This window comes from Portunus trituberculatus, chromosome 29 (assembly GCF_017591435.1).
Source record: "Portunus trituberculatus isolate SZX2019 chromosome 29, ASM1759143v1, whole genome shotgun sequence".
Lineage (NCBI taxonomy): Eukaryota > Metazoa > Arthropoda > Malacostraca > Decapoda > Portunidae > Portunus > Portunus trituberculatus.
In genome coordinates, this window is record NC_059283.1 from 912,685 (window position 1) to 938,291 (window position 25,607).

The 25,607-nt window shown below is 39.3% G+C and overlaps 3 protein-coding genes across 3 annotated transcripts in view; 1 reads left to right on the forward strand and 2 right to left on the reverse strand.

The window, feature by feature from the left end:
* The window catches only part of LOC123510444 (zinc transporter ZIP10-like), a 45,716-nt gene extending 36,429 nt beyond the window's left edge, over positions 1-9,287 (reverse strand). Inside the window, exon 1 of the mRNA XM_045265634.1 lies at positions 9,042-9,287. The gene's annotated coding sequence lies outside the window, so the exon portion shown is untranslated. The remainder of the gene's footprint in view (positions 1-9,041) is intronic.
* Positions 9,288-9,684: 397 nt separating this feature from the next.
* LOC123510642 (zinc transporter 2-like) lies at positions 9,685-19,808 on the forward strand. Its single transcript, XM_045265959.1, has 7 exons — positions 9,685-10,072; positions 12,586-12,744; positions 12,925-13,087; positions 13,574-13,727; positions 13,934-14,165; positions 14,530-14,770; positions 14,974-19,808. The coding sequence occupies exons 1-7, from the start codon at positions 9,719-9,721 to the stop codon at positions 15,117-15,119; spliced, it is 1,449 nt and encodes a 482-aa protein (XP_045121894.1). The 5' UTR covers positions 9,685-9,718; the 3' UTR covers positions 15,120-19,808.
* Positions 19,809-20,393: 585 nt separating this feature from the next.
* Positions 20,394-25,003, reverse strand: LOC123510589 (ras-related protein Rab-18-like). Its single transcript, XM_045265870.1, has 5 exons — positions 24,807-25,003; positions 22,951-23,068; positions 22,525-22,716; positions 22,098-22,223; positions 20,394-21,372 (listed from the first exon to the last, which is right to left on the reverse strand). The coding sequence occupies exons 1-5, from the start codon at positions 24,875-24,877 to the stop codon at positions 21,259-21,261; spliced, it is 621 nt and encodes a 206-aa protein (XP_045121805.1). The 5' UTR covers positions 24,878-25,003; the 3' UTR covers positions 20,394-21,258.
* Positions 25,004-25,607: the final 604 nt, after the last annotated feature.

The following is a 25,607-nucleotide window of genomic DNA, read 5'->3' on the forward strand; positions in this document are numbered from 1 at the left end:
TACTCACAAAGGTAAAATAATCCAAACTAATCCGTGTGATATTTCTTTTTTTTTTTTTTCTTTATGAAGCGATGCATTCTTCTACACAGCGGCGCGCGTTTTGAGAAGATTCACTCTCTCATCATGACTATTCTTAACCTTCAGTGTTATGGCGCGTTTCATATTCATTCTGCTTACTATTTGGCGATTTTATACACCTTGCAGACACTTGTGGGAATTAAAATAGTGAAGATTCTAGCCATTAATCTTCTGACCTCCATAGACCCTTCCTGATGTAAATATATGGGGCAATCATACCCAAACTCATGGTAAAAATATTTCCAAGTCCTGAAGGGGTTAAAAGCCACAGAGATGGCCGGTCGAGTTTCGTCTTTTTTTCTTGACTGATGACGCAGAACACACGTTAAGTTATCATTCGATTCACAAAAGTTACCTTGAAAATATTGATTACTAACACGAAGATCACGAAGCTCTTCTTAACTCTTTGAGTACCATGACGTTTTCTATATTGATTCTGCTTACTATTTGGTGATTTTATACAGCTTCAGACCTTGTGTGGGGGATTAGAATAGTGAAGACTGTGACTATTTACCTTCTGATCTCTATAGACCCTTCGTAATGTCAATAGAATGGTCTAATCGTACAGAAATCTCGAGGTAAAAATGTGTCCTAGTATTGAAGGGGTTAAGAATCGCAAATATTTTAAACTGTGACTAGATAATAACATCAAACAATAACTTAAATCATAAAAACAACATTCTTGAACAACAACAACACCAGAACTTTGAAAATCCTAACAAATTACTAAACTATTACAAGAATCATGAAATCTTTAAAATCACGAATATTTTCTTAAACTATTGCCAGAATCATAATAACACCTTCGTACATTTCAGACACTTCAATTAAACCATTAAAAAAACACCTTTAAAAACACTCATCTTGAAACTATACCAACATAAACCCTAATCACACATTAAACTACCACTACAAACATAAAAACACCATTAAAAATTGTCACACCCAATGAACGCTATTAACCCATTAAGTACTGGGACGCATTTTTTTTCCTTGGGTTTAGGTGTGATTAGACGATTTTTTTCACATTAGGAAGGAATTATGGAGGTCGGAAAATTAATGGCCACAATATTCTCTATCTTAATCCCACATAAGTTTCTAAAGCTGTATAAAATCACCAAATAATAAGTACAATGAATATGGAAACGCGTCATAACACTGAAGGGGTTCAAAAACTCTAAACACACTCAGTAAACGCTATCAAATGCAATCAGAAGAAGAGCAAACATCTGTGAATACTCTTTAAAGTTTTCAGGAGGTGGATTCAAAACACTGGACATGGGACCCGTTGTAAGGGCAAAATATTATCACCCACAAGTAACAACAATAGTCTTACCTTCACTGGCAACCTGACCACAAACACGTCACTCACCAGATGCAACGCTAATCTCAACACAGGCGATATAGGAAGGAAATGAAGCCACTGTCGTACATTCCCTTGAGGTGTTGTACTTCAAAGCTGTATACCACGAATGAGCACACTGGTCTCTCTCTCTCTCTCTCTCTCTCTCTCTCTCTCTCTCTCTCTCTCTCTCTCTCTCTCTCTCTCTCTCTCTCTCTCTGTCTGTCTCGTCACGTTCCTCTTTCATATTGAATTAGAATTATCATTATTTCTACTTCATGTGATAGTATTTGAGATTAATTTCCACATAATTTTAAGCTATAACACGCACGAGAGAGAGAGAGAGAGAGAGAGAGAGAGAGAGAGAGAGAGAGAGAGAGAGAGAGAGAGAGAGAGAGAGAGAGAGAGAGAGAGAGAGAGATAGAGAGGGGGGGAGGTCTTACATAAGCACACACTACACAGAAATATTCTAAACCTGCCAACATTTCCCTAAACAGTCTCCAAGATGAGTCACTTTTTTTTTATTTATTTATTTATTTATTTATTCTTCACAGTCGCAATGAGCACTGGCAAAGTCGTGTGTCAGGCATCGTCCTTCTGAGGGAATAAAATTAACCCATTCAGGACCATAACGTGTTTCCATATTCACGCTGCTTACTATTTGGAAATTTTACACAGCTTCAGAAACTCATGTGGGGGATTAAAATGGTGAAGATTCCGGCCATTAATCGGCCACAAACTCTTCTTAATGTCAATAAATGGTATAATCGTACACAAATCTCAAGGTTAAAAACGTGTCCCAGTATTGAAGTGGTTAAAAACAGGATGGAGAACCGGACAGAAATTACTGCTTATCATTAGAATTTTTACCTTTAGATTTGGGTGTGATTAGACGATTTCATTGATGTTAGAAAGGGTGTACAGACGTCAGAAGATTAATGGCCACAGTCTTCACTATTTTAATCCCCCACATAAGTTTCTGAAGCTGTAGAAAATCACCAAATATTAACCAGAATGAATATGAAAACGCGTCGTGGTACTGAAGGGTTAACATACACCATAAAGAGACGGGGAAAATGAAGTAAATAAATTAATAAAGAAAAAAAAGTTAAGCATATTCTGAATTCTAGTTATATACATGATGAAAAGTAAAATTAATATACAAATTGGAACGTAAATAGAAAAAAAATATAACGGAAATAGAGAAGGAGAAGGAAACAATAGATAATAAAGAAAAAAGACAAGAGGAAGTGTTCTGAACTTTGGTGATATAAAGGGAGGAAATGAAAAATAAACATATAAATAGGAACATAAAAAAAATACAAATAGAAATAAATAAAAGGAAAAATACAATAACAAACAAAGAAAGAGAAAAGTAAAATACACGAAAAAATATTACAAATTTTAGTAATACACGAGGAAAAAATTAAATAAATACATAAATGGAGAATTTAGTTACACACACACACGAACACACATACACAAACACACAAAATATAATAAAATAAATAGATAAATAAGAAAACAAATAAATAAATCAAATAAATAAATAAGTAAACATATAAATAAATAGAATACAATAGAATAAAATAAATGAATAAATAAATATAAGCTTTACTAATAGACACACGAAGCTAACCAATCTCCCTGAATGAAATGTACTGGAATAACCTAACAGAGATTTAAGGAACACTCCACAAGCATCTGGAAAAAGTGTTACCTTATGAATAATATACAAAAGCATTTAACCCCCTCAGTACCAGGACGTGTTTCCATATTCATTCTGGTTACTATTTGGTGATTTAATACAGCCTTAGAAGCTTATGTGGGGGATTAAAATAGTGAAGACTGTGGCCATTAATCATCTGACCTATATAGACCCTTGCTAATGTCAATAAAATGGTCTAATGGTACACAAATCTCAAGGTAAAAACGTGTCCTAGTACTGAAGGTGTTAACAAAGAGTGGGAAGGAAGGAAGACAAAACAATCTCGATCTTCTTAACCCTTTCAACACGGGGACACATTTTCACCTTGAGATTTGTGTAAGATTGCACTATTTTATGTACAGCGAGTATTAGTCTTTTTCATTTATACAGGGGCTAAAGGGGATACTTTTTTGGGGTACCTCCTATCCCAAAGCCCACCCGCTAGGAAACCTTTGCCCCGAGTGAGGAAGCCCAACCTACACTCGGACCGTGGACAAGATTAGAACCCGCGCGCTTGGAGACCCCTCGGAGCCCAAAGCACGCATGGTTCCACTGTATCAAATTTGAAAATATAAGACGAAATACTAGAGAAATAGGGCTTGTAGGAGAAATACACAAAATTACAAAGCTTTGGTGGATTAGTACTAATTCTTGATGGCCTAAGCTATTGACGAAAGTAGGAAGCAGAGGACTAAAAAAAAAAAAAAAAATAGTTGGGCAGTCAGGGAGGGAGGGAGGGAGGGAGGGAGGGAGGGAGGGAGGGAGGAGGAAGGAAGGAAGGAAGGAAGGAAGGAAGGAAGGAAGAAGAAGGAAAGAAGGAAGAAGAAGAAGAAGGAAGGAAGGAAGGAAGGAAGGAAGAAAGGAAGGAAGGAAGGAAAAAAGAAAGAAAGATAGAAAGAAAGAAAGAAAGGAAGGAAAAGAAATACATAAAGAAAAAAAAAGAAAGAAAAAGAATGAAAGAAATGGAAAAAATCAACTAAAAATATATATGACACATACTCTCAGGTGTTCAACGATTAACCACTTGAAAAAGAAAAAAAAACGACGAAAATCAACAAACGAGTCAAATTGAGATAAAGAGAGAAGGAGAGGGAGGGAGGGAGGGAGGGAGGGAGGGAGGTTGAGGGTTCACTGAAAAACTCACACACCTAACCACGTATACACAACCATCTCCAACCGCACAACAAACTGTAAGGGGAAACTAATACAAAACGAACAAATAAACGGCAGATTAAATAAACGAACGTGCGCAGGGAAGCAAAAATATATTACACGCAAAATGAATAAGAAGTGTCGCCCTGTTAAGGAAAAGCACATTTTCTTTTTAATTTAAACCATATGGCTGACACGTTAGCTGAATATCGTTTCTTCTCCTCCTCCTCCATCTCTTCCTCCTCTTCCATCTCCCTCTCCTCCTCCTCCTTCTTCATCTCCTCCTCCTCCTCCTCCTCCATCTCCTCCTCCCCTTCCTCTCCTCCTCCCATCTTCCTCCTCCTCCTCCTCCTCCTCCTCCTCCTCCATCTCATCCTCCTCCTCCTTCTCTTCTTTTTTCAGCGCACACTCTACAAATCAATCAGTAATTTATTCTACTAATTCACCATCAGGATCTTAGACTACCTTCAAACTATACGCGTCACTACCAATATCAGGCAATCCCAGTTATTTACCTCTTTTCCATCAGATGTGAATAAATGTCTCCTTAGGCTCGTACTAGCGCTGTTCCTGTGTATACGTTGCTTTTGTCCCTTGCGGTGCTTCGCTAATAGTATCCCCTTGTGCATTCCTCGCCTTATATGCCAGAATTCAGAAACGCTTTGCTCTCTCACCACGACTATTTCTAAAGACTCTGGTTGAAGATACTCATGGATTTTAAGGGTAATTTTATGTTTCTGGTGATGGGTTAGTAGGATTTCTATTCTAAAGACTCTAGTTGAGGATACTTATGTTTTTAAGGGTAATTTTATGGTTTTGGTGATGGATTAGTAAGATTTCTAGGTTATGATAGAGAGAAACTGTCTTGAAAACCTTGCTACTCGTCTCTGGGACTTAAGAAATTGTCGTGGTGAGAGAGCAAGGCGCTGAATATGGCCTTGTATGTCAGAATTCAAGCAAACGTAGCGAGTGAAAAATAAACCATGACCCAAACGTTACCAATGCAAAAAACGTGAGACATGGATTTCCATCTTGAGTTTTGGCTATTATGTGATTTTATTTGCATTAGGAAGGTCGGAAGATAAATCCTTTCAGTACCAGGACGCGTTATTATATTCATTCTGTTTACTATTTGGTGATTTTACACAGCTTCAGAAACTTATGTCAGGATTAAAATAGTGAAAACTGTGGCCATTAATCTTCTGAACTCCACAGACCCTTCCTAATGTCAATAAAATGGTCTAATGGTACACAGAACACAAGGTAAAAATTCGTCCCAGTAATGAAGGGGTTAATGGATAGAGGCTTCACTATTTCAATCCCACACACGAGTTTCTGAAGCTGTATAAAATCACCAAATAGAAACCACAGTGAATATGAAAATGCGTCAAGGAACTGAAGTGGTTAAGAGAAAAAACTGTACAAAGAAGTTATAACGTGGCAGTGAAAATAAATAAATAAAGAAGGAGGTTCAAAGACTTTTATCCCATTATCTTAGCTAACTCTCTCTGACCTCCTCAGGGACTGGCATGTAAGTAGATCTTTTTTATTATGCATGAGTTAAAACTGCAAAAAAAAAAAAAAAAAAAATATATATATATATATATATATATATATATATATATATATATATATATATTAGAAAAAAAAAGGCCCACTGGAATAGCAGTATCCATAAAAGATTAGAAAGAATTAGTCAACGCGGACAGTAGCCATCTTGTTGCCTTTACCCAGATTTCCCTTAATATAGATAAAATACAATGAACAACTGCACCAAACGACTTGTCCTAATAGTACATGAACCAATACACGCATAAATCAATCAATAAAAAGGGTGAGTAACAAGACGAATAAATGAATAAGAGTATCAATAAGAACAATTCAAATATAAGAACCATGCGTGCTTTGAGGTCCGAGGTGTCTCCAAGCGCACGGGTTTGAGTCATGTCCACGGTCCGAGTGTAGGTTGGGCTTCCTCACTCGGGGCAACGGTTTCCTAGCGGGTGGGCTTTCAGATAGGAAGTACCCCAAAAAGTATCCCCTTTAGCCCAGAAATTCCCGTGAAAAGCCCACATGGTATAAATTAAATAAAAGGATACATGCAAATCCCAAATATTCAGTAGTCAATGCACCCACACTGCCAATATCCAGTGTGCAGACAAATGAATAGATAAACAAGAGTACCAAAAAAAATAAATAAATAAAAATAGAGAGACAAGGACGAAGGAAATAAAACTAAATAAAATCAATGGAAAACGCTAAATTTTAACACACACACACACACACACACACACACACACACACACACTGCCAATACTCAACGTTCATCTCGTCTAGCCGCGACCTTCCTTTATTAATGGTGAGGCAAGAAGGAAGGCAGGAAACACTCCAAATTTAGCACTAACACTCACACTCTGCTTGTACTCTGGGGCAGATCCAAGTAGGTTGAGGAAACGAACCCTGTACAAGGCCCTCCCCACCACCCCCATCCCCCTACGACCCCAGTCACCCCTGCCACCCCAGCCACCTGCCACCCCAGCCACGTCAACCACCTCCCCACTCCCCACCCAACCCCTCACGGTCGCCCCCACACATTCTAACATGGTGAGGTGTATTTAGCCCCTTCAATACTGAGACACATTTTTACCTAGATTTCTGGGTACGATTAAACTTTATTAGCATTAGGAAGCGTCTATGGAGGTCAAAAGATAAATGGCCACAATCTTCACTATTTTAATCCCTTCAGTACTGACTCGCATTATTACCATGAGTTTTGAGTACGATTAGACGATTTTATTTGCATTAGGAAGCGTCTATGGAGGTCAAAAGATTAACAGCCAGAGTCTTTACTATTCTAATCCCAACACATGTTTCTGAAGCAAGCAGAATGAATATGAAAACGCGAGATTAAAGTAGACAGACAGACAGACAGACAGACAGACAGACAGACAGCAAAACAGGTAACAGGACAGGTGAGAAGAGTTAACTTTATTTTTCGTTATAAGGCAAATTGTTCCTGTCTTTGTTATTTATTACTTTTATTTATATTTTTTTTTGTCTCGTTTTGTTGGCGGACTTCTTTTTGTCATTATTAATATTATCATCAGTATCATTAACATCTCTCTTTTCCTAAACTACTACTACTACTACTACTACTACTACTACTACTACTACTACCATCATCATCACCACTATCACCATCTCTATCACCACCACCACCAACAATTTCTTATTTATTTCCTTTCCTGCCGATCCAACACCCACCACCACCATAACCACCTCTTCCTCCACCTCCTGCAGCTGTTCCTCCACGTGGCACTCATCTATTAATACACGATGAACGAGAGCTGAACGCCAGTGGTGCTCTAATCGCGTGTGCAACAAATCATTCTACATTCACTTATAAAACGCCCTCAATGACACAGTTAGGCGGAGCTCCACTAGGAAGTACACTTAACCTTACATGCACTGAGAGAGAGAGAGAGAGAGAGAGAGAGAGAGGAATGGCAATGATAAGACAAGCTATGAATCAACCACGTGTTTTTCATCTGATCTCAAAAAACATTACGATGTTATTACGATTTGTTAATATTTGGTAAACGTATAACACACACACACACAGAGAGAGAGAGAGAGAGAGAGAGAGAGAGATGGGTGATGGGGGGGAATGAGAGCAGAGGACACCACTAACGGGATCTGGGAAACTAACATTGATTTTCACTCTCCTCTCTTAGAATTGCATCTCTAAATACCCAAGAACAGCAACCGAGAGAGAAAAATAAACAAATAAATAAACCACGTACCTAACTACTACTATAACACCTCTATCTGTACACAAAACTTATATTTCAACCTTAATAACCTCGGGAACATGAGTCTGGAAAATATCAGTAAGAATATACTACGTGGTAACTACACTGAGGTTACCCGGTACATTGTAAAGCAGAAAAATAAAAGAACAGGAGAAAGCAAGCACGAGAGAAAGGTTAACGAAAGAAAGGGGACTAGGAAATTCAGTTTAAAGCTCCAAGATGTTGTTTAATGTGGAAAATTACTGACAGGATGAGAAACTGAGAAGGGAAGTGAAGAGAATGGGTGAGACATCCTCCTCCACGTGGGAATGCTGCTACAGGACCCATCACAACACTGCAGCATCACAACCACAACGCAACACAACACAACAGTTTAATCTTATCATTCTTGTCCCTGTTAACTGTTATCCCTCACGCACATTGTCCATCTCTGTTCCGGGCAAAGACAGAACAAGAGAAGCAAATAAACTATATAAAAAAAAAAATTACAATGAAAAAGGCAGTTAATTAGCGTGATTTACGAAGTACTGAACGGCATGGCTTCTATTTAAATCCGGATAACAGCTGACTGAACCGGAACAAATGAAATATACACAAAAATATACATAATTTAATACGAAAGTCAGCCATACGTATACCCCAGTACAGGCGACACAAGCCCACCAGTGACCTATAGACCCATCAATAATAACAGTACAACACCCATACAACCCTCGTTAGTGAAGCCAAGACACTTAAAATCCCACCCCTAGCCTCAACACCGCCTCTTGTTTTGTCTGTCTGTATGTCTGACTAGCAAAATCCTCAAATATCCACTTTTCCCCCGAGCCAGCGCCACGTCCTGTCATCTATAGCACCATAATGACCTTGTGACACTCTCGGTTGGCATGTCACAGGAGTAGAGATGTTAATTATCTTGTAAAATCCGAAAGACCCGCGACAGCCTTACCTTGAGTGCCGTGTGCAAGCCTTTAATTCAATATGGAGGGTGTTGTGGTCCCCTACTCCCTCCTGGCGTACTTTTCTCCCTTATCTCTCGTTATCTTGCCAGTTATTCAGTTCGGAAGGGCTTCTTGGGGATTTCAGGGGAGGCGTGAAGCGTGATGTGTGTATTTCAGCGGTGTGTAGTGTTATTATCGATTAAAGCACAAGAGGAAGAGGCGCCATAAGGACGAGAGAAAAACATGACCGTGACTTGATAGACAAATGACGGTCGGGTTGACTCTCTACTTAGATTCTATTTCAGCAGCGTCATTCTTTGTCCAGTCTCCACAATGTCGTGTTATCTCTTTTGAAAATTCCGTAATGATAACGCAATAGCTCAGTAGTCTTATTTTTGTGTGAGGGAATGATAAATGATACTGTGGTGCCGTGAGTAGAGCGGACGCTTTTGTCTTCCCCTATCATCTTATCTCATTGTTTCAGAGGTAAAAGGCGAGATAAAATAAAAATCACGTGTTTCTTGATTAAATATATATGGTAAGAGATGTTAAATATCTCAAAATAAGACTTTCGGGAAAATAAACTGAAATATTTAAACATAAGAGCATCAGCAATGGAGGATCGAGGCTCCATCTGTTGACTTTCTAATGATTGCGCCACTTATAGTCAGGTGGCGGGGTAAACATGGACCCCAAGACAACAGGGCTGGCATCCAACACTGTCTTGGAGCCTCCTGGGGCCTTTAATGGCGTAATGACGGAGGGAGTGCTGGATGACGAGATACTGGAGGTCATTACCCCACGCCTCAGTATCCTGGACGAGCAAGTGGAAGACGTCAAGCCGACATTTTGTACAAGATGTCGCACCATTTCCGCCTCCTTCCTCTCCAGCTCGTATGTTTCAAGTGGCCACGATAGTATTAGTATTTCTAGTGTGGAGAGGACTAGCAGACGAGGCGAAGTACTTACGGACCCCACCCATGTGTGTACTAATGGGACTCCTGCCCAGACTGATGATGATGATGTCCCCCTTCTGCGTGTGAGTGCTGGGTTGAGGGAGGGGCGGGTATTGTGGGGGTGTGGATGGGTGTGGGTGCTGAGGGCAGTCATAGGGATGTGAGGGGAATTTGTAAGGTTTTTTGGTGATTTATCCAGACATTTATGCCAGATTTGTGGCTAACCATTATTCTTGAAGGGAATTGGCAATCAAGTGGGCCTTTTTTTTTTGTGGGGAGGGCCTTTTTTTTGTTGCTCTTGTCCGGTTTTCCTTCATGCATAATAAAAAAAAAATAATAATGATGTTAATTATGACTTTCTGTGTGTCTGGACTTGTGCTGTGGCCAAGGACATCTGCTGCGTGTGTTCCTTCAGGAGTGTTGTGTCTCTCCCAAAGTGAAATTTTGTCCCTAGTTCCCCCCGTGGCCACAAAGGCACTATATATTCAATATTTCACACAGCCACAGTTCTCACAAGGCCCCAGAAAGGTTGTTTTTTGTTACGATGCATGAGGCTGTAATTCCTGACCTGGTGAAACAGTTGTTCTAGTCAATTTCCTTAATCAAGAAAGCTTCGCATTCCACTCCCAGTCCTCTCCTTCACCAGTGTGTCCACTAGACCCTCACTCTCATTCCATGACAGATCATCTCATCTTGTTATGTAGAGTGGTCCGTGATATACTTCCTTGATCCATCTTAGGGGGCTGGGTGGTGTAATTGGTTAAGGCAGCTTGTGCTTGCACCTCCGATCTTGGTGGCCCGGGTTCAAATCCTTGCCAAACCTACTTGTCTGGTGGGAGATGTAGCGTTAACCTAGCGGTGCCATATGACCTAAGCTGTTGTGGCGCCTAATGCAATAATTTTCATTTTTCCTTGATCCACCTCAGATCCTCAGGCATATACCAAATAGAACATGTACCAAACAAATTTTTCCCATAAGAAATAAAAGGAAAATTATTACTCCCTTCCCTCAAGAAAGTATCCTGTTATTGTCATATTATACAATACATTGAAGGTGTTGTGTGAAGTATTTAAGCACACCATATTTGGCAGTATAGAAAATGCACAGGTATACAAGAGGCACTCATATTTTTTTTTTTTTTTTTTTTTACATTACAAGGGCACTGGCCAAGGGCAAACAAAGTGTTGGAAAAAAAATCCGCTGGTTGCCAGGCCCTGTTAAGAGGAAAGTAGAAAGAGAAAAACAAAAAATCTAAAGGAGGGTCCAGTTAACGTAAGAGGTGTCTTGACACTCCTCTTTTGAAAGAGTTTAAGTCATAGGCAGGTGGAAATACAGACACAGGTAGAGAGTTCCAGAGTTTACCAGTGTAGGGAATGAAGGAGTGAAGATACTGGTTAACTCTTGCATTAGGAAGATGGACAGAATAGGGATGAGAAGAAGTAGAGAGTCTTGTGCAGCGAGGCCGCAGGAGGGGGGAAGGCATGCAGTTAGCAAGTTCAGAAGAGCAGACAGCATGAAAACAGCGGTAGAAGACAGATAAAGATGCAACATTGCGGCGGTGACTTAAAGAATCAAGACAGTCAGTTAGAGGAGAAGAGTTGATAAGACGAAAAGCTTTAGATTCCACCTTGTTTAGTAAAGCTGTGTGTGTGGATATGTTTACATATGTTTACACTGTTGGAGAATCTGTATCTCTCTACTCCTGCGTGCTAGATACCATCGTACTTTATTTTTATATATATATATATATATATATATATATATATATATATATATATATATATATATATATATATATATATATATATATATATATATATTTTTTTTTTTTTTTTTTTTTTTCTTTCTTTCATGCAGGAGGAAAGGTCTGCCAAGGGCAACAAAATATTAAAAAGAAGCCCCACTTGAGTACTGGTTCCCCAAAGGACTATTTACAAAACTTGTAATAAGTTGCAGAACAGTGACAGCTTGTGTGTGATGAGGCACCCTCAAAATATTGTCGATTTTCAGGAAGTTGATGGAAAAAAAAGTTGTCAAAAGTGTGCTAGTGTGATAGTACCTTAAATGCTTGCTTTTTAAAATCTAGATGTTGTGCTTGTGATAAGATACACTTCTTTGCTTTTATCATTTGATAAACATCCACATCCACATCCTTATCACTCAAAGAAAGTGTCGGTATACAAAACAGGGGAAAAATGTGATATTAAAAATTTCCGGCTCATCTAAAGAGAGCAGAAACTGAAATCCCTCAGTGTGACAAGAGTGACTGTCTTATGTTAAACTCCTGCTATGAAATGCCTTACGACAAATGTTCTGTAAATGTGCATCTGTAAAGCATCATAGGCTGGTTTGTTTGGCATTTGTCTGTAGTGTATAGAAGTGGCAGTTGTATAGTGGAAGAGTGTCATTTACTTATATTTCAGTCTCTGTAGCATCATTTAAGAATGAATTTGCTACTATTTGCTTCACAGTATAAATTTAGTACCTTATAAAAAATAGTGGATGAATTTGTAAATGCATTTTAAAGAACACTTTCAGGATATGTAAGAGCAAGAATAAACACTCCAGGAAACTGTATTAATGTATTTTCTGCAGGATGAGGATGAGGAGGAGGACCAAGAGGCCAGGCATGGATCCCTCAGCCAAGGCAGCCTCAGTTCAGACCACTGCCACTTACCAAAACCAAGTGTTCAGTCCTCCAAGCGGGCCATGACCAAGCTCTCCATTGCCTGCTGCCTCACCACTGTCTTCCTGGTGAGTATTGGGCTTTCTCTCTCTCTCTCTCTCTCTCTCTCTCTCTCTCTCTCTCTCTCTCTCTCTCTCTCTCTCTCTCTCTCTCTCGCTCAGCTAGTAATTATGTATGCTGTAACAAAGTTCTCCATTAATTTTTCAGCTTGGCAGACTTTTGATGTGCTTAATATTATGTTTACTCAGATTGGTGAGGCAATTGGCGGTTACCTGGCCAACAGCATTGCCATCATGTCCGACTCAGCCCACCTGCTGAGTGATCTGGTCTCCTTCCTGGTGTCCCTTATGGCCATATACTTTGCCATGCGGCCGGCCTCAAAGAAGATGAACTTTGGCTACCACAGGGCTGGTAAGAGACTCTGTATTCCTCTTCAGTTGATATACTCATAGTTTGCATATTTTTCTTCTTCCTTTCATGAGAGTTTTTGCATTATTTTAGATTGTCTCAAGTCACTAGTTACTGTAAGAAGATTATACAGTTTGCTTCATGTGTTTAGAGTAGACCAAAACCTGAAGCTTAGCACACAGTTCTGGATGCAAACAACTCTCACTTAAAAAGTTCCCAGCATTTGAATGGAATTGGTGTATTGTAGCTTACGTTACTCTGATAGTAGTAGTAATAATAATAAGTTATAATTACAAGTGACTGTGTTTATAGAAATTTTAATAGTTTTCACTGTAATAATAATGGTATAATTTTTAGTCATTTTGTATATGTAGGGAAAATGTTGTCATGTCCAGCAAATGTTCTTGAGACAACGGCAAGTGTGGACTGGACATGATTGATAAAGTGTTGAATAGTGGCACCACACCACACCTGTGTTCTGGCTGACAGAGGTGCTGGGGGCTGTGGTGAGTGTGCTCATCATCTGGGTCATCACTGGGATCCTGGTGTATGCGGCTGTGCAGCGTGTCATAACCATGGACTTTGAGGTGGAGGCCGACACCATGATCATTGTGGCTGGCCTTGGCGTCGTCATAAACATCATGTAAGTGTGGGAAGTGACCTCTGCCATGCAAGGATCAGATATTCAGGAGACAGTAGCTCTCACAGGGGATTCAAACTCACAATGATAGGAATAATAATAGTAATAACAGTAGCAGGAGATACTAATCATGATATCAATATACGTAACTAAAATGTAAATTACACACAATAAATCCTGAAAAGCAATAACTCCTGCCTGCCTTCCAGCCTTGGCGTGGCCCTTCACACAGGTCACGGTGGCCACAGTCATGGTGGCCACGGCCACAGCCACGGGAGGCCACACATCCAGCAGCAGCCCTCATCCACCTCCCCTGATCAGCCCCAGGGGTCTTCAGGAAATGCCACCAACATCAATGTCCGAGCAGCCTTCATACACGTGCTGGGGGACTTGATCCAGAGCATTGGTGTGCTTATAGCAGCTTACATTATCAGATTTTATGTAAGGATTTGTTAACATAATGCCTTTCATGTGACACATTCATCTCTTAGGAACCAAAATTTAGCTATCAAGTTTTTACACTTTTCATTCTTTACTAAATGTGCTGACCATTTTTAAGAATATATTTTCATCTATTTCACCTCTTTGCCATTCCACTCTAAAGTTTTCTTCCTGTGTTTTGGATGCACATTAATTGCTGTCACACATTTTTCCTTCAATATATTCCACCAAGATAACCAATGCACACAATAGTCTTTCATTTTTCACTCCTAGTGTGTCATGAATACTTGATTATTCTTCTGTTGGTCCTTTGTGTCAAATCCCACCCAGCCATCACTGACTCCATTGTTCTTTCCTCTTCCAGCCACAGTACAAAATTGCTGATCCCATCTGCACCTTCATCTTTTCGGTGCTAGTCCTCTTTACAACGGTGCCCATCCTGAAGGACTTGGCTAATGTCCTGATGGAGGGAGCCCCTGCAGGAGTGGACTATGCAATGGTGGTATCCAACCTCACGGCTCTTCCAGGTGTCAAAATGGTGCATTCCTTACATGTGTGGGCGCTTACCCTGGATAAAAATGCTTGCTCAGTCCACTTGGCCATTGGTGGGTGTTGAGGCAGTTGTAGTTTGTAGTTTGATATATTGATTCAGCCCTTTATTACTTGATCTGACTCACAAAGAAAATGGATCTTGTTCTGGTCAATTATGTTTTTTTTTTTTTTTTTTTTCTTCTTCTCATTGTAAAGCCAATATAATACACATTCCTCAGGGATGAGATGTTCCTCTCACAGCCTCTTCTCCCCACAGACTCCCACACAGACCCAGAGTGTGTGCTGAGGGATGCACAGCGAGTCATCAGGTCAAGGCATCAGATCCTCCACACCACCATCCAGGTTGAGCGTTACCAGCCACTGCTGATGGACAACTGCTACCAGTGTCAGCCACTCACCTGATTGAGAGGTACCTGAGCCCTTAGGATCCACCTTCGCCTGTCTCTTTCAATTCATGTATTATAGAGGTTTACAGCTGAGTCCTTCCTGATGCATCTTTTGTATGTGATTGGTGGTTGTTTATCTTGAGAGTGCCAAGTGTTTGTGATGTGTTTGTGTGTACATGTTTGTGTTTCCATGGCAGATAAACTCTCAAGTTGCATTTCCATTCTCTAGAGTAACAAACACTGAGTGACGTGCTCAAGGCATCAGGAGAGGGCTGGTGTAGTGCTGTGCCTTGTAGTCAGATCTGGACAGGTTCCGGTGGCTGTAAAATGTATAATAAGAATCTTTCATGTTTTCATCTATAATAAGAATTTTTATGAATGGCTAGGACAATCAGAACCGCACATCATGCAACAATGATTAAGCAGATTTTATTCCTAATTAATTTTGTGTAGATGTGATCATGTTACAGAGTCTATTATTTCAGAATTGTCAGAAAAGTTTTCAATTTTTGTAGTTTTAGGTACAATTAGTAAATATTACTAGTTTTGATAGGAAGCCATAGTATTAATGTGTGAGTTTGTAGGGATTGTATTTTTATAGAACACTTGTGATACTGAAGTAACTCGAAAAATTAGGACCAGAAAAGCAGGCTTTCTCAGTATTCTGCTCAATGCTTGCTGGATGAGCCGGGTGAGAAAAGGTTGTGATATCACCTCATTTATACCTAATGGAGAAATAACTAACAAGTAAGTGTATGTATATAGGAACTTTGCACAGATTTTCTGCCATTTTTGTACCGACACTGGCTGGTGAACAGTTTTTACTGGTAGCAGTCACCACCAAGGCAACGCTTGGTGCAGTCTGTGTGTCGTGGTGCTCGTAGACAGTAGAAGGAACACTGAGATTAAACATTTGTATTAGTTTAAATTTTTTTTGTGTGAATGTGAGAAATATTCAGTAAGATTGTAACAGTTGTTTGAATATTCAGACTGGTATGGATTTAAGATTGTTCTTGAAGTATGGCTTTCAATATTGGGACATTTTTAATTGGGGCATTTGCAGTGGTCTGGAAAAAACTGCCAGATTCACCAGCCAACTCAATTTTACACACAAAAAAAATTATTTGCTTGAAAAATATATCTTATCATTTATGTATTATCAAGTTAATTCATAAAAATAGGAAGATTTCAGCCATCATGAAATAGAAAGCAAAAAGTGTGACAAACACTCTTGGGTTTGTAATACATAGTCACTTTGGGACAAATGCTATTTTTACCTCTCTACAAGTTTACTTTATCCATTGTAGTTTTATAATTAACTTGAATCCTGGTACATCTGAGGGAAATAACTGTCTCTTGATGCAGAATCTTTAGGCGAAGTCAACGTGTGTGATGTTGCCTGGTCCTTTCATCTTGGCATGGTTTTGTCAGTCACAGTATCCTTGTAGCAATAATAATACTTGTTTGATTCTTTTCAGGACTTACCAGTTAAACATTAGTAACTTTAGAAAACAGTGGATAGAATTTTAGAAATTAAGCATGTAGAAAGAGACCAGAAGTAAATATAAAGAGTTTAATTAAAATTATTTAGCTTATAATAACTGTTCTGTAGAATGTGCATCACCAAATTCAGTGGATACTGTTCACATGAAACACTTAGGAGTAGTGTGTTGCTGCATGTAGGTACAGTACATCAGTGTATCACAAGAGACAGTTTTAGAATGTGGATCTGCAGAGCACTGTGAAGTGTGTACCAAGTCTTACTTTAAAACAGCCAGTGACCAACAGCAACTCAGATGACTGCAAACACCCCAGTCACAAGGTGCAACAGAGTTCTACTCCTTACAGAATGTTCTTCCCAATCTCTCATTTTCTTATTAATTTTGTTCTCATAAAATTATAAACCAGCACAGTTCCTTGTAGTGTATGGAGACTTAGCTGGACTTTTCTTGTGGTTGTGTTTCTTACAAAATTGCCTTGTAACAGTTGTGCAATGAATCAAGTGATGGACAATTGATACTTGCACAATATATTTCTGAGTGATTGAGTGAAGTGATTATGTGTTTTGGGCATCTCTGGTCCCCTTGTTCCAAGTGTTGTATATATATGGTGAACAAATTGTACTGAGGAATATATTAAGTTTAGTGGGATTCTCACACAAGCCATATTGCCTGAGATAACAAATAACCCCATCCATGACTGCATGCAAGCTTCCCACACACAATGCCCCTTCCTTTGTGGCTGACAAGTTGAGTTGAGGTCTGTGGAGATTAGTTGAACATTGTATTTCAAAAAGCTTTTTCAATCTGATCTCAAAACTTGGATGACTTTCAATAATATAGATTCATGATTTTTTTATGAGTGTTTGTTTACAAAATTGTGTTATCATACAAACGTAAGCCACTGCACATGTGTGGCAGTGTTAATCTCATGGTAGAAATGTTTCCTTTGAATGTTCATGTTATGCTGGCAGTAGAGCAGGTTACTGTGAGAACATTGAGGATCTTGGATGTGGAGAGCATAGCACCACAACATACAGCAAAAGATTGCTTTGCCCTCAGAACAGCATGCTGTTACTGTTGCCAGTGTAAGTGGAACATGATGTGGTCTTGCTAAACACAAACATGGAACATAGTGATTCAAAGCAAGAATGAAGAATGAAAAATGACAGTATCCTTTTGCAGCATTCACTGCTGCCCTTCTGAGTGATTCAGTAGATGTAAAAATAACAACATTTTAGAATTGTTTAGTATTTCCATTGCTAATCCATCAATGTACAAGTGCTGCAAAACATATCAGATATACAATTGAAGCGAGTGGAAATACCAAGAGCATATTTCATAAAAAGAACTAAATGATAATTAATAATAATGAATGCAGGACTTACTGATGCACATTTTTGTTTGTTTGTATTGTTTTTATTATGGTGATGAAAACAGTGTGCATTCAGAAAACAGTATGTGTACCAGCAGGCTGTCTCACCACCACCACCACCTTAGCTCAACTTGTTCACAAAGGTAGAACTCACTTTGCATTGCTCTGAGTATGATGTGTGGATTTCCATGAGCTCAATGAGGGCATGGGAGGAGGTTGTCCACATACTTCATGACACACCTCACATCATTAGCACCACACACTCCATGATGTATTTTACAGCACAGCACACACACACACACACACACACACACACACACACACACACACACACACACACACACAAAGTTTGCACCAGAGAGAAGAAGAACGGTGCAGAGGATTAATTTGAATTTTCTATATACATGTACATTTTTGCAAATAATTCCACTGGTGTCATTTGTGCAAAGTGACCCTATATAGAAAATCTGCATTGTATAACTTTGTTCATTGTACTAAAATTGTTAAGAAGTGTCTGCATAAAGAGTAGTGTTTTGAGAATCCTAATATGTTGCGTGACCATCAGCCAAAGGAAATGGCCGGAGAAATATTATAGCCGCCAGTATCACATGCTTTCCAACAATGGTTAGTGTGATGCTCACTACTATGTTATTTCTCTTGCATCATGTTCATACTTATAGTGATTTTTAGTCTTGTAGCATGTTTGAATTCCTGAAACACAGATATTTAGTATAAAGCTGCAGTAAAGTGCATACATGAATAAGGAAAATTAGCTTACATGAAAACAAAACTTGTGAATACTTTCTGTATGAAGGCAGTGGATAGGATTAGTGATTAGTGAGTACAACATGTGCTGGTGCAGCCTTTAGTGTGTGTAGTGAGGCAATTGAACATACATGACTGGCAGGACTCACCATATACTCATTTGTGCTCTCTCTCTCTCTCTCTCTCTCTCTCTCTCTCTCTCTCTCTCTCTCTCTCTCTCAGTAGGTCTTCCATGATATTATTGAAATTTTGTATAGTTTTACATAACATTTTGTAAAGTTGCCACTGTATCACTCACAACAAAGCACGAGGTGTGGGGCGGCCAGTATCTTGGTGCCACCAGAGGCCCACCCTTGACACCCTTCACTGTGCCAGCAAAAGGCAATATTCACCAAAGTAAATAAGTAACCTAGACTGGTAATTTTTTGATAAACTCACTTTATTTTGTTGAATTTTATTGTTACAAAAATGAGATAGTACTATTTGATTTCCGTCTCACATTTCATTCATGTCAAGTGGTCGCTCATTTGGAAGTGGAAGTCACAGAAATGTTTCATACAGTGGACTGCTTTGCCTATTGTTGAGTGCAGTGCCATGTGTAAGCTATGCAAAAAGAAAAAAAAAATGGCACTACCTTACCTCAGTTAGCTACATTCCTGGCGCATTTATTTTTAATCTCACCACAAGTTTTTCCATCAGTAAACAGTGAGTAACGAGTCACTTCCACACTACCCACTGTACAGGAAACTTATTGCCTAACCTATCTTGCCAGAACCTTTATGGGCAAGTTCTGGCCTGAACTGTACATTTATTAAGATCACTTACACTGTATCACTATGTGGTGGGGAACAAAGACTGATTACATGTATGCATATCATCCAGTGCAAAGAATACACCGTTACAACAAATAAACAGGAGTAAGAACTTTAGTATACTACATCAATTTGTTGCCGAAGTCAAAAGATTTAAACCTTGTATTTATTTTAGAGTTCTGTTTTATATGTACCATTTGTTGAAAATTATATATATATATATCAATAACATATAATAAAAGATATCTTTTAAATAATTTATTATACATCCACCAACTCTTGCTAAACCTCATGGCCCCTGTGCAGAAAGGTAAAGCACATATCTGTCACTGTGTGTGTGTGTGGGTGGGTGGGTGTGTTTGTGTGTGTGCGTGTGTGTGTGGGATTACTAGCTCTTACTGCATCAGAGAGAGTAAGGCTGACACCTTTTACACAATGCATTCCATCCTCCTGCTCAAGAGGATAACCTGCTCGTGAGCTGAGTACAGACATCAACTTAACAAATGACATACAAGGATATTTCCACTGAGCTAGAGAGCTGTGTGTGTGTGTGTGTGTGTAATTCACCTCCGGTTGTCTGCTGGTCACCCAGCCAGTCTTCCCCATTACGGAGCGAGCTCAGAGCTCATAGACCGATCTTTGGGTAGGACTGAGACAACAACACACTCCACACACCGGGAAAGCGAGGCCACAACCCCTCGAGTTACATCCCGTACCTATTTACTGCTAGGTGAACAGGGGCCACACATTAAGAGACTTGCCCATTTGCCTCGCCACGCCGGGACTCGAACCTGGCCCTCTCGATTGTGAGTCGAGCATGCTAACCACTACACTACGTGGTGTGTGTGTGTGTGTGTGTGTGTGTGTGTGTGTGTGTGTGTGCAAAGGAATATATCAACCTTTGCTGCTGTCACTGCTGACTGCCTCAAGTGAGACATGCGATTACAAATACTACAAGTATATAATATTATGTAGGACTCTGATCCTGTCAAGTATATGTTAAGTTAATAGAGTCCTTAATAACAAAGTATGTTACAAAACTCCTAAGGAAACATCATTACCACTTCACAAAACATCAATTCGGGTCAAACATCGTGGAAGTTGCAATGACACTTGAGGAAGTTTTGGGCCTTAAAGAAAATGCCAGAAATGTTTACAAAAGATACAAAATTCTAAATTATAAACTAAAAAAGGAATCTGGACCATCAATGAACACCTAAATAAAAACCAACATCCTACAGGTTAGTACCAATCCCTCTGATAAACTGTACATCCTGATCAAATATCTTGCCTGACTAAAGAAAATAAATATTTATCTTTAAATCTGCATCTGAATTCACTGGGTGCTCAGCAACCCTAACTTTTCAGATCCTTACACACAATGAAATGCTTGTGCAGCTCAGAAGAGTACTGAGCACCTTCATTATCTGGTACTGAAATTAAAACAGTGTACAAAAGCCTAATAAGAGTAACACTGCCCCACCCAACCCCCATCAATGACAAGACCCACCACAACTATGCACTGAATAACCCTCTGAGCCACTGGGCCTGTGAGCTGCACACATCTTCCCTCCAGCCTTTTAAAAATGCAAAAATGATAAGGTCCCCTTCAACAACAGTGCCTCTTCTGAGTAGATATAATGCACCTATTGTCACGAGACATCCAACGGTACAGTAACAAGCTCACTGACTTTCAGAAGGCCCTTAGAGCACAGAGCAGTAGCTACAGTAGTTGTCCATGTCTTCCCTCTGGTTGGTGACACTGAAGCCTCCCTGAGGCCGGTGGTCCATCTCCCACAAACCTGGCGTCTGAACAATCTGCAGGAACAGTGACACGAAGTCAACTACTGAGACCATAGAGAGAGAGAGAGAGACATGTACAGTCTGTTCAATCAGCCTCATATCAAATGAATAGAAATCCTGAACAACAGAACAAAAATAAATATATGAACAATTTGTAGATATATGTTTACCTGTGTTCTCTTTCTTCATCTTCAGGCAATAAGTGCAGTATTTCATCATGACTTCTTAAGCTAAACACCTCAGTATTACTCTGCAATCCTTGTGTTGATAAATCAAAGTGACAAGAATGGTAAAGAGGGAGAAATGTTATGGCCTTAGCTCACTCTAGACATCACAGTAATGAATTTGAGTGATAAAGGAAGGCAAGGAGGAAAAAAAGAAAGCTGTAGGAATTCAATGACAATGTGAGGACAACCAACAGGTGACAGATGAACAACACAGATGGTGATACACATGTTCACACAACTCAGACTGTCCCATGAGAGCACTCCCTCTTAACACAAATTGCATCACATCATCTCAAAGCTAAGAGAAGGTCTTATTCTGACCAGAAGGCCCTGCACTGTTTTATTATTCACCAAGGTGTGAACTGCATTGAAAAACATAATAAGATGTTTTGAATATAGCATAAATAAAAGGGCACCAATTCTGAGAAGACTTGCACAGACTTTCCACCACCATGACTTACTTATAAGAAAACCCAAACTGTAAACAAACATGAGCAGTGTGTCAAGCTTTACCTTCTGTACCAACTCCTCAAAGGCACATTGCACTCCATCCCTGGTCTTGGCTGAGGCTTCAATGAACAACATGGCATGACGACGGGCAAACTTCAGTCCATCTTCTCTGCTCACCTCAACTTTCTCCTGCCAGATCAAGAAAATACAATGAAATCACACTAAATGGGATTCATATTAACATTTTTGCCCCTAACTTTACCTAACAGATAAGAAACAAGGCAGGATGTGTAAGCAATGAGTCAAACTGGTCACATTCTTTTATATCTACATGTATCTGTTTGCTTTTGTCCCTATCTCTGTATTATCTATTTACTGATCTGAAAGTGTATTTGTAAGAACAACTATGTGCTTGCTTCTCCATATGTTAAAAAGCTGTCTATCTCTCTCTCTCTCTCTCTCTCTCTCTCTCTCTCTCTCTCTCCTTTACCTTATCAATCTTATTCCCCACCAGCATTTTGACAATATCTGTGCGAGTGGAGTAAGTCTCTAGTTCATTGAGCCACATGTCCAGCTTGGCAAAGGTGTTCCTCTTGGTCACATCATACACAAGGATCACACCTTGAGCTCCTCGGTAGTAACTTGGTGTCAGGGTGCGAAACCTTTCCTGTCCTGCTGTGTCCTGCGGGATCAGACAGACATGTCATTTGGAAAGAATTTTACTTTCCCTTAAACATCTGTAATTAAAAACTAATTCATTTTAAGCTTATAAGCTCTTCCAGTAAAGTTATTACACATGAGAGAAGGCGAGGTAGTTTCTATCAAAATTTGAGAGAATAGCAATGGGTTAGTTTGTACATTCATTTACAACAAATCTTGAAGTGCCAAAGCTATACAGAATAAAATCACAACTTACCCATATGGCAAGTTTTACTGTGTTGCCTTCGACTGTGATAGTCTTAACCTTGAAGTCTACACCGATGGTTGCACTCTGCTCGATGTCAAAAGTGTCATCAGTGAACCGTAACAAGAGGCTGGAAGGTAAAGGAGGAAGGCACATGCATGAATACCTTGGGTTACATGAACCAATAAGTGTTGTCCTCAACCTATTACTACAGTACTATCCAAGGATCACTGTGGCACCACATGAAATAGTAATTGGTAGGGATCTGACACAATGATGACAAGGTTCCACTGCCTCCAAAGGTTTATGCAAAACCCAAATGACTCATTCCATAGCAATGTGTGATTATACTGTCCTGAGCACATCCTTGCAACAAAGAAGAAGCTGGATATTCCTATGTGCCAGGTAGCAAATGAGTAGGATTAGGGACTGAATCTGAGCATTCATGTTTGTATCATCTTAATCTAAAAAAATATTTCTTAAGAAAAATAATATAGCAGATATTTCATACAGCTATATCTACTACATTTTTTTTTTTTTTAATAATTTCCACGTTTTCACAACTAGTCTCCTTAAAAGTAATGGAAAATAACACGGCCTAAAGTGTAAACACTGAGTTATAAATAACTAAAAATGGCAAGCAGTCTAAATACTTCTTCATCTTAGAACAAAAATGGATGAAACATCATATGGTCTGGTGGCCGAACACCTCTTGGCATAAAGTATGGCTAAAAAGTGTTGCAGACCAAACAAATAGCTAGTTGCTGAAATGTCTTACATCATCTTGTAACTGAACTGTCTTACAGCCTAATCAAAGAATGGTCAAAACATCGTGCAATCTTATCTCAAAGTGCTGAAGCATTTCATGGTGTGGTAATGCCTGTGTTACCTTTGTAACACCACTTAGCTCTTTTGCTCCTTTCTTATCTCTGTCTCCTTCTCCCATTTTATTTATTCTCTTCTTCCTATCTAGTAAAAATCATGTTTACTTTTCATCATTCAATTTTTGTATTGTCAAAAGAAACGATCCAATCAAGTTTTTCCTCTTCTTGTTCTTGATATGACTTACTGTAATTTTAAAAATTTCCTTATAATTTCACCACATGCTACGTGCAGGAAAGGTCAAAAGTATTCATTACTGTCATGGCACCATTCCAATTTAGTCTTTTAAAATCTTTTCTTTCCATCTTACAAATCTACATTTTTGATCCTGCACTTCAACAAGATTACAAGACAGACAAGTCTAATGTAATAAATCAAAACCTTATCTTCCCATTTTTCCTCCCCTGTATGTAGCTTCTCAGGTTCTCTTTTTCATTAATTTCACTGAAACATTTTTTTCCATCTCATTCATTTGCTCTCAATCTTCAGTTCTAACTATAACAGCCAAAACGTATCATTAGCTCAACTAAGAACATCTCCAAAAATCTCTTGCATCACATAACTCAATTTAGTCTAACTGGCATATTCACATTACTAACATAAATAGGAATTAGCTTGCCAGTAGGCTTGTGGTATTCCCTTCTACCTCATTAAGCCCTACCTCTAATTGTCTATTTGTCACACCACGGTGGATATCAAACCAGGTGAGTAAACACCTGATCGCCGAAATGTCTGAAGGCTAAACTAAAGGTGGCCTTACGGTCCCACACCCTGTCAGGTGACCACTACCCTGCCCACAGGAGTAGACCATCTATATTTAAGCATTTGCATTTAACAAGTCACCGATTAATATTGAAAATTCATCAACACAATATCCAGATAACACAGACAAGGCAACAAAACAGTTGTGGCTGATGACATGATGGTGCCCGTGCCTCACGCCCACCACACTCAGGACCAGACCCGCCACCGTCCCACCCACTCACCTCGACTTTCCGACGCCACTCTCACCAATTATGAGGATTTTCAGGGTAGTTAAGATGTCTTGATCTGCCATTTCTCCGGAAGTGATCAATGGCGAAGAGCAACACTGTTACAGCACTGTCCAGGACAGGTTAATGATGCAGGTGACAACAATGGCTGCAGTGTTTACCTCAGCCAGCTGAGGACTCAACCTTGCATCACCAGCCTAAAATTTATTTTCTACTTTTTCTTCCTTCTTTAATCAAATAGCATAAATGTTAAAAAATGCATTTAGATATTATTTGTAGCAAATCAGAAATAATATAGTGTCTATAATATCAACTTTTGGTGAAACACAAAGCAATCAAGGTCAGAATATGTAAAACGCATTGATGTTGCGTAATTCCTTTGTAAGGTGGTAACTAGTAACCTTCGTGAGCATCACCACGGTTGATTAATGATTTTGTACACACAAACTCAGCCGTAATGTTTCCTGTGTTATTTTACTTTCTATAAAAATGGATGCTAGTCCTACGTATACAGTCGTACTCGTACTGTAGTAAGTAGTACGGACAGCTCCCTGCTTGATAGTGCAGCCTTAATTCCCACCCTTACTTTTACCTACCTAGACCTAAAGATATAAAGGATTCTAATGGGTGAATATCATAGGCCAGAACTCGTGACGTATAAAAAGAGTGAGAATGAGGAAGAGGATATGACTGATTGATCGACTGATACATTTATTGTTGCATTAAAAAGGAAATACAACAAAGGAAGTGAGGTTGAAGAAGGAGGTATGGCTGAATGGCATCCAGGTAGCCAAG

Coding starts and splice junctions, on each gene's coding strand:
- LOC123510642 (XM_045265959.1), top strand. CDS start 9,719: ATGGACCCCAAGACAACAGGGCTGGCATCCAACACTGTCTTGGAGCCT. Junction 12,745..12,924: donor GCCTCACCACTGTCTTCCTG/GTGAGTATTGGG, acceptor ATGTTTACTCAG/ATTGGTGAGGCAATTGGCGG. Junction 13,728..13,933: donor GGCGTCGTCATAAACATCAT/GTAAGTGTGGGA, acceptor CCTGCCTTCCAG/CCTTGGCGTGGCCCTTCACA.
- LOC123510589 (XM_045265870.1), bottom strand. CDS start 24,877: ATGGCAGATCAAGACATCTTAACTACCCTGAAAATCCTCATAATTGGT. Junction 22,224..22,524: donor TGGGGAATAAGATTGATAAG/GTAAAGGAGAGA, acceptor TTGATCTGGCAG/GAGAAAGTTGAGGTGAGCAG. Junction 21,373..22,097: donor TTGAGGAGTTGGTACAGAAG/GTAAAGCTTGAC, acceptor CTGTTCCTGCAG/ATTGTTCAGACGCCAGGTTT.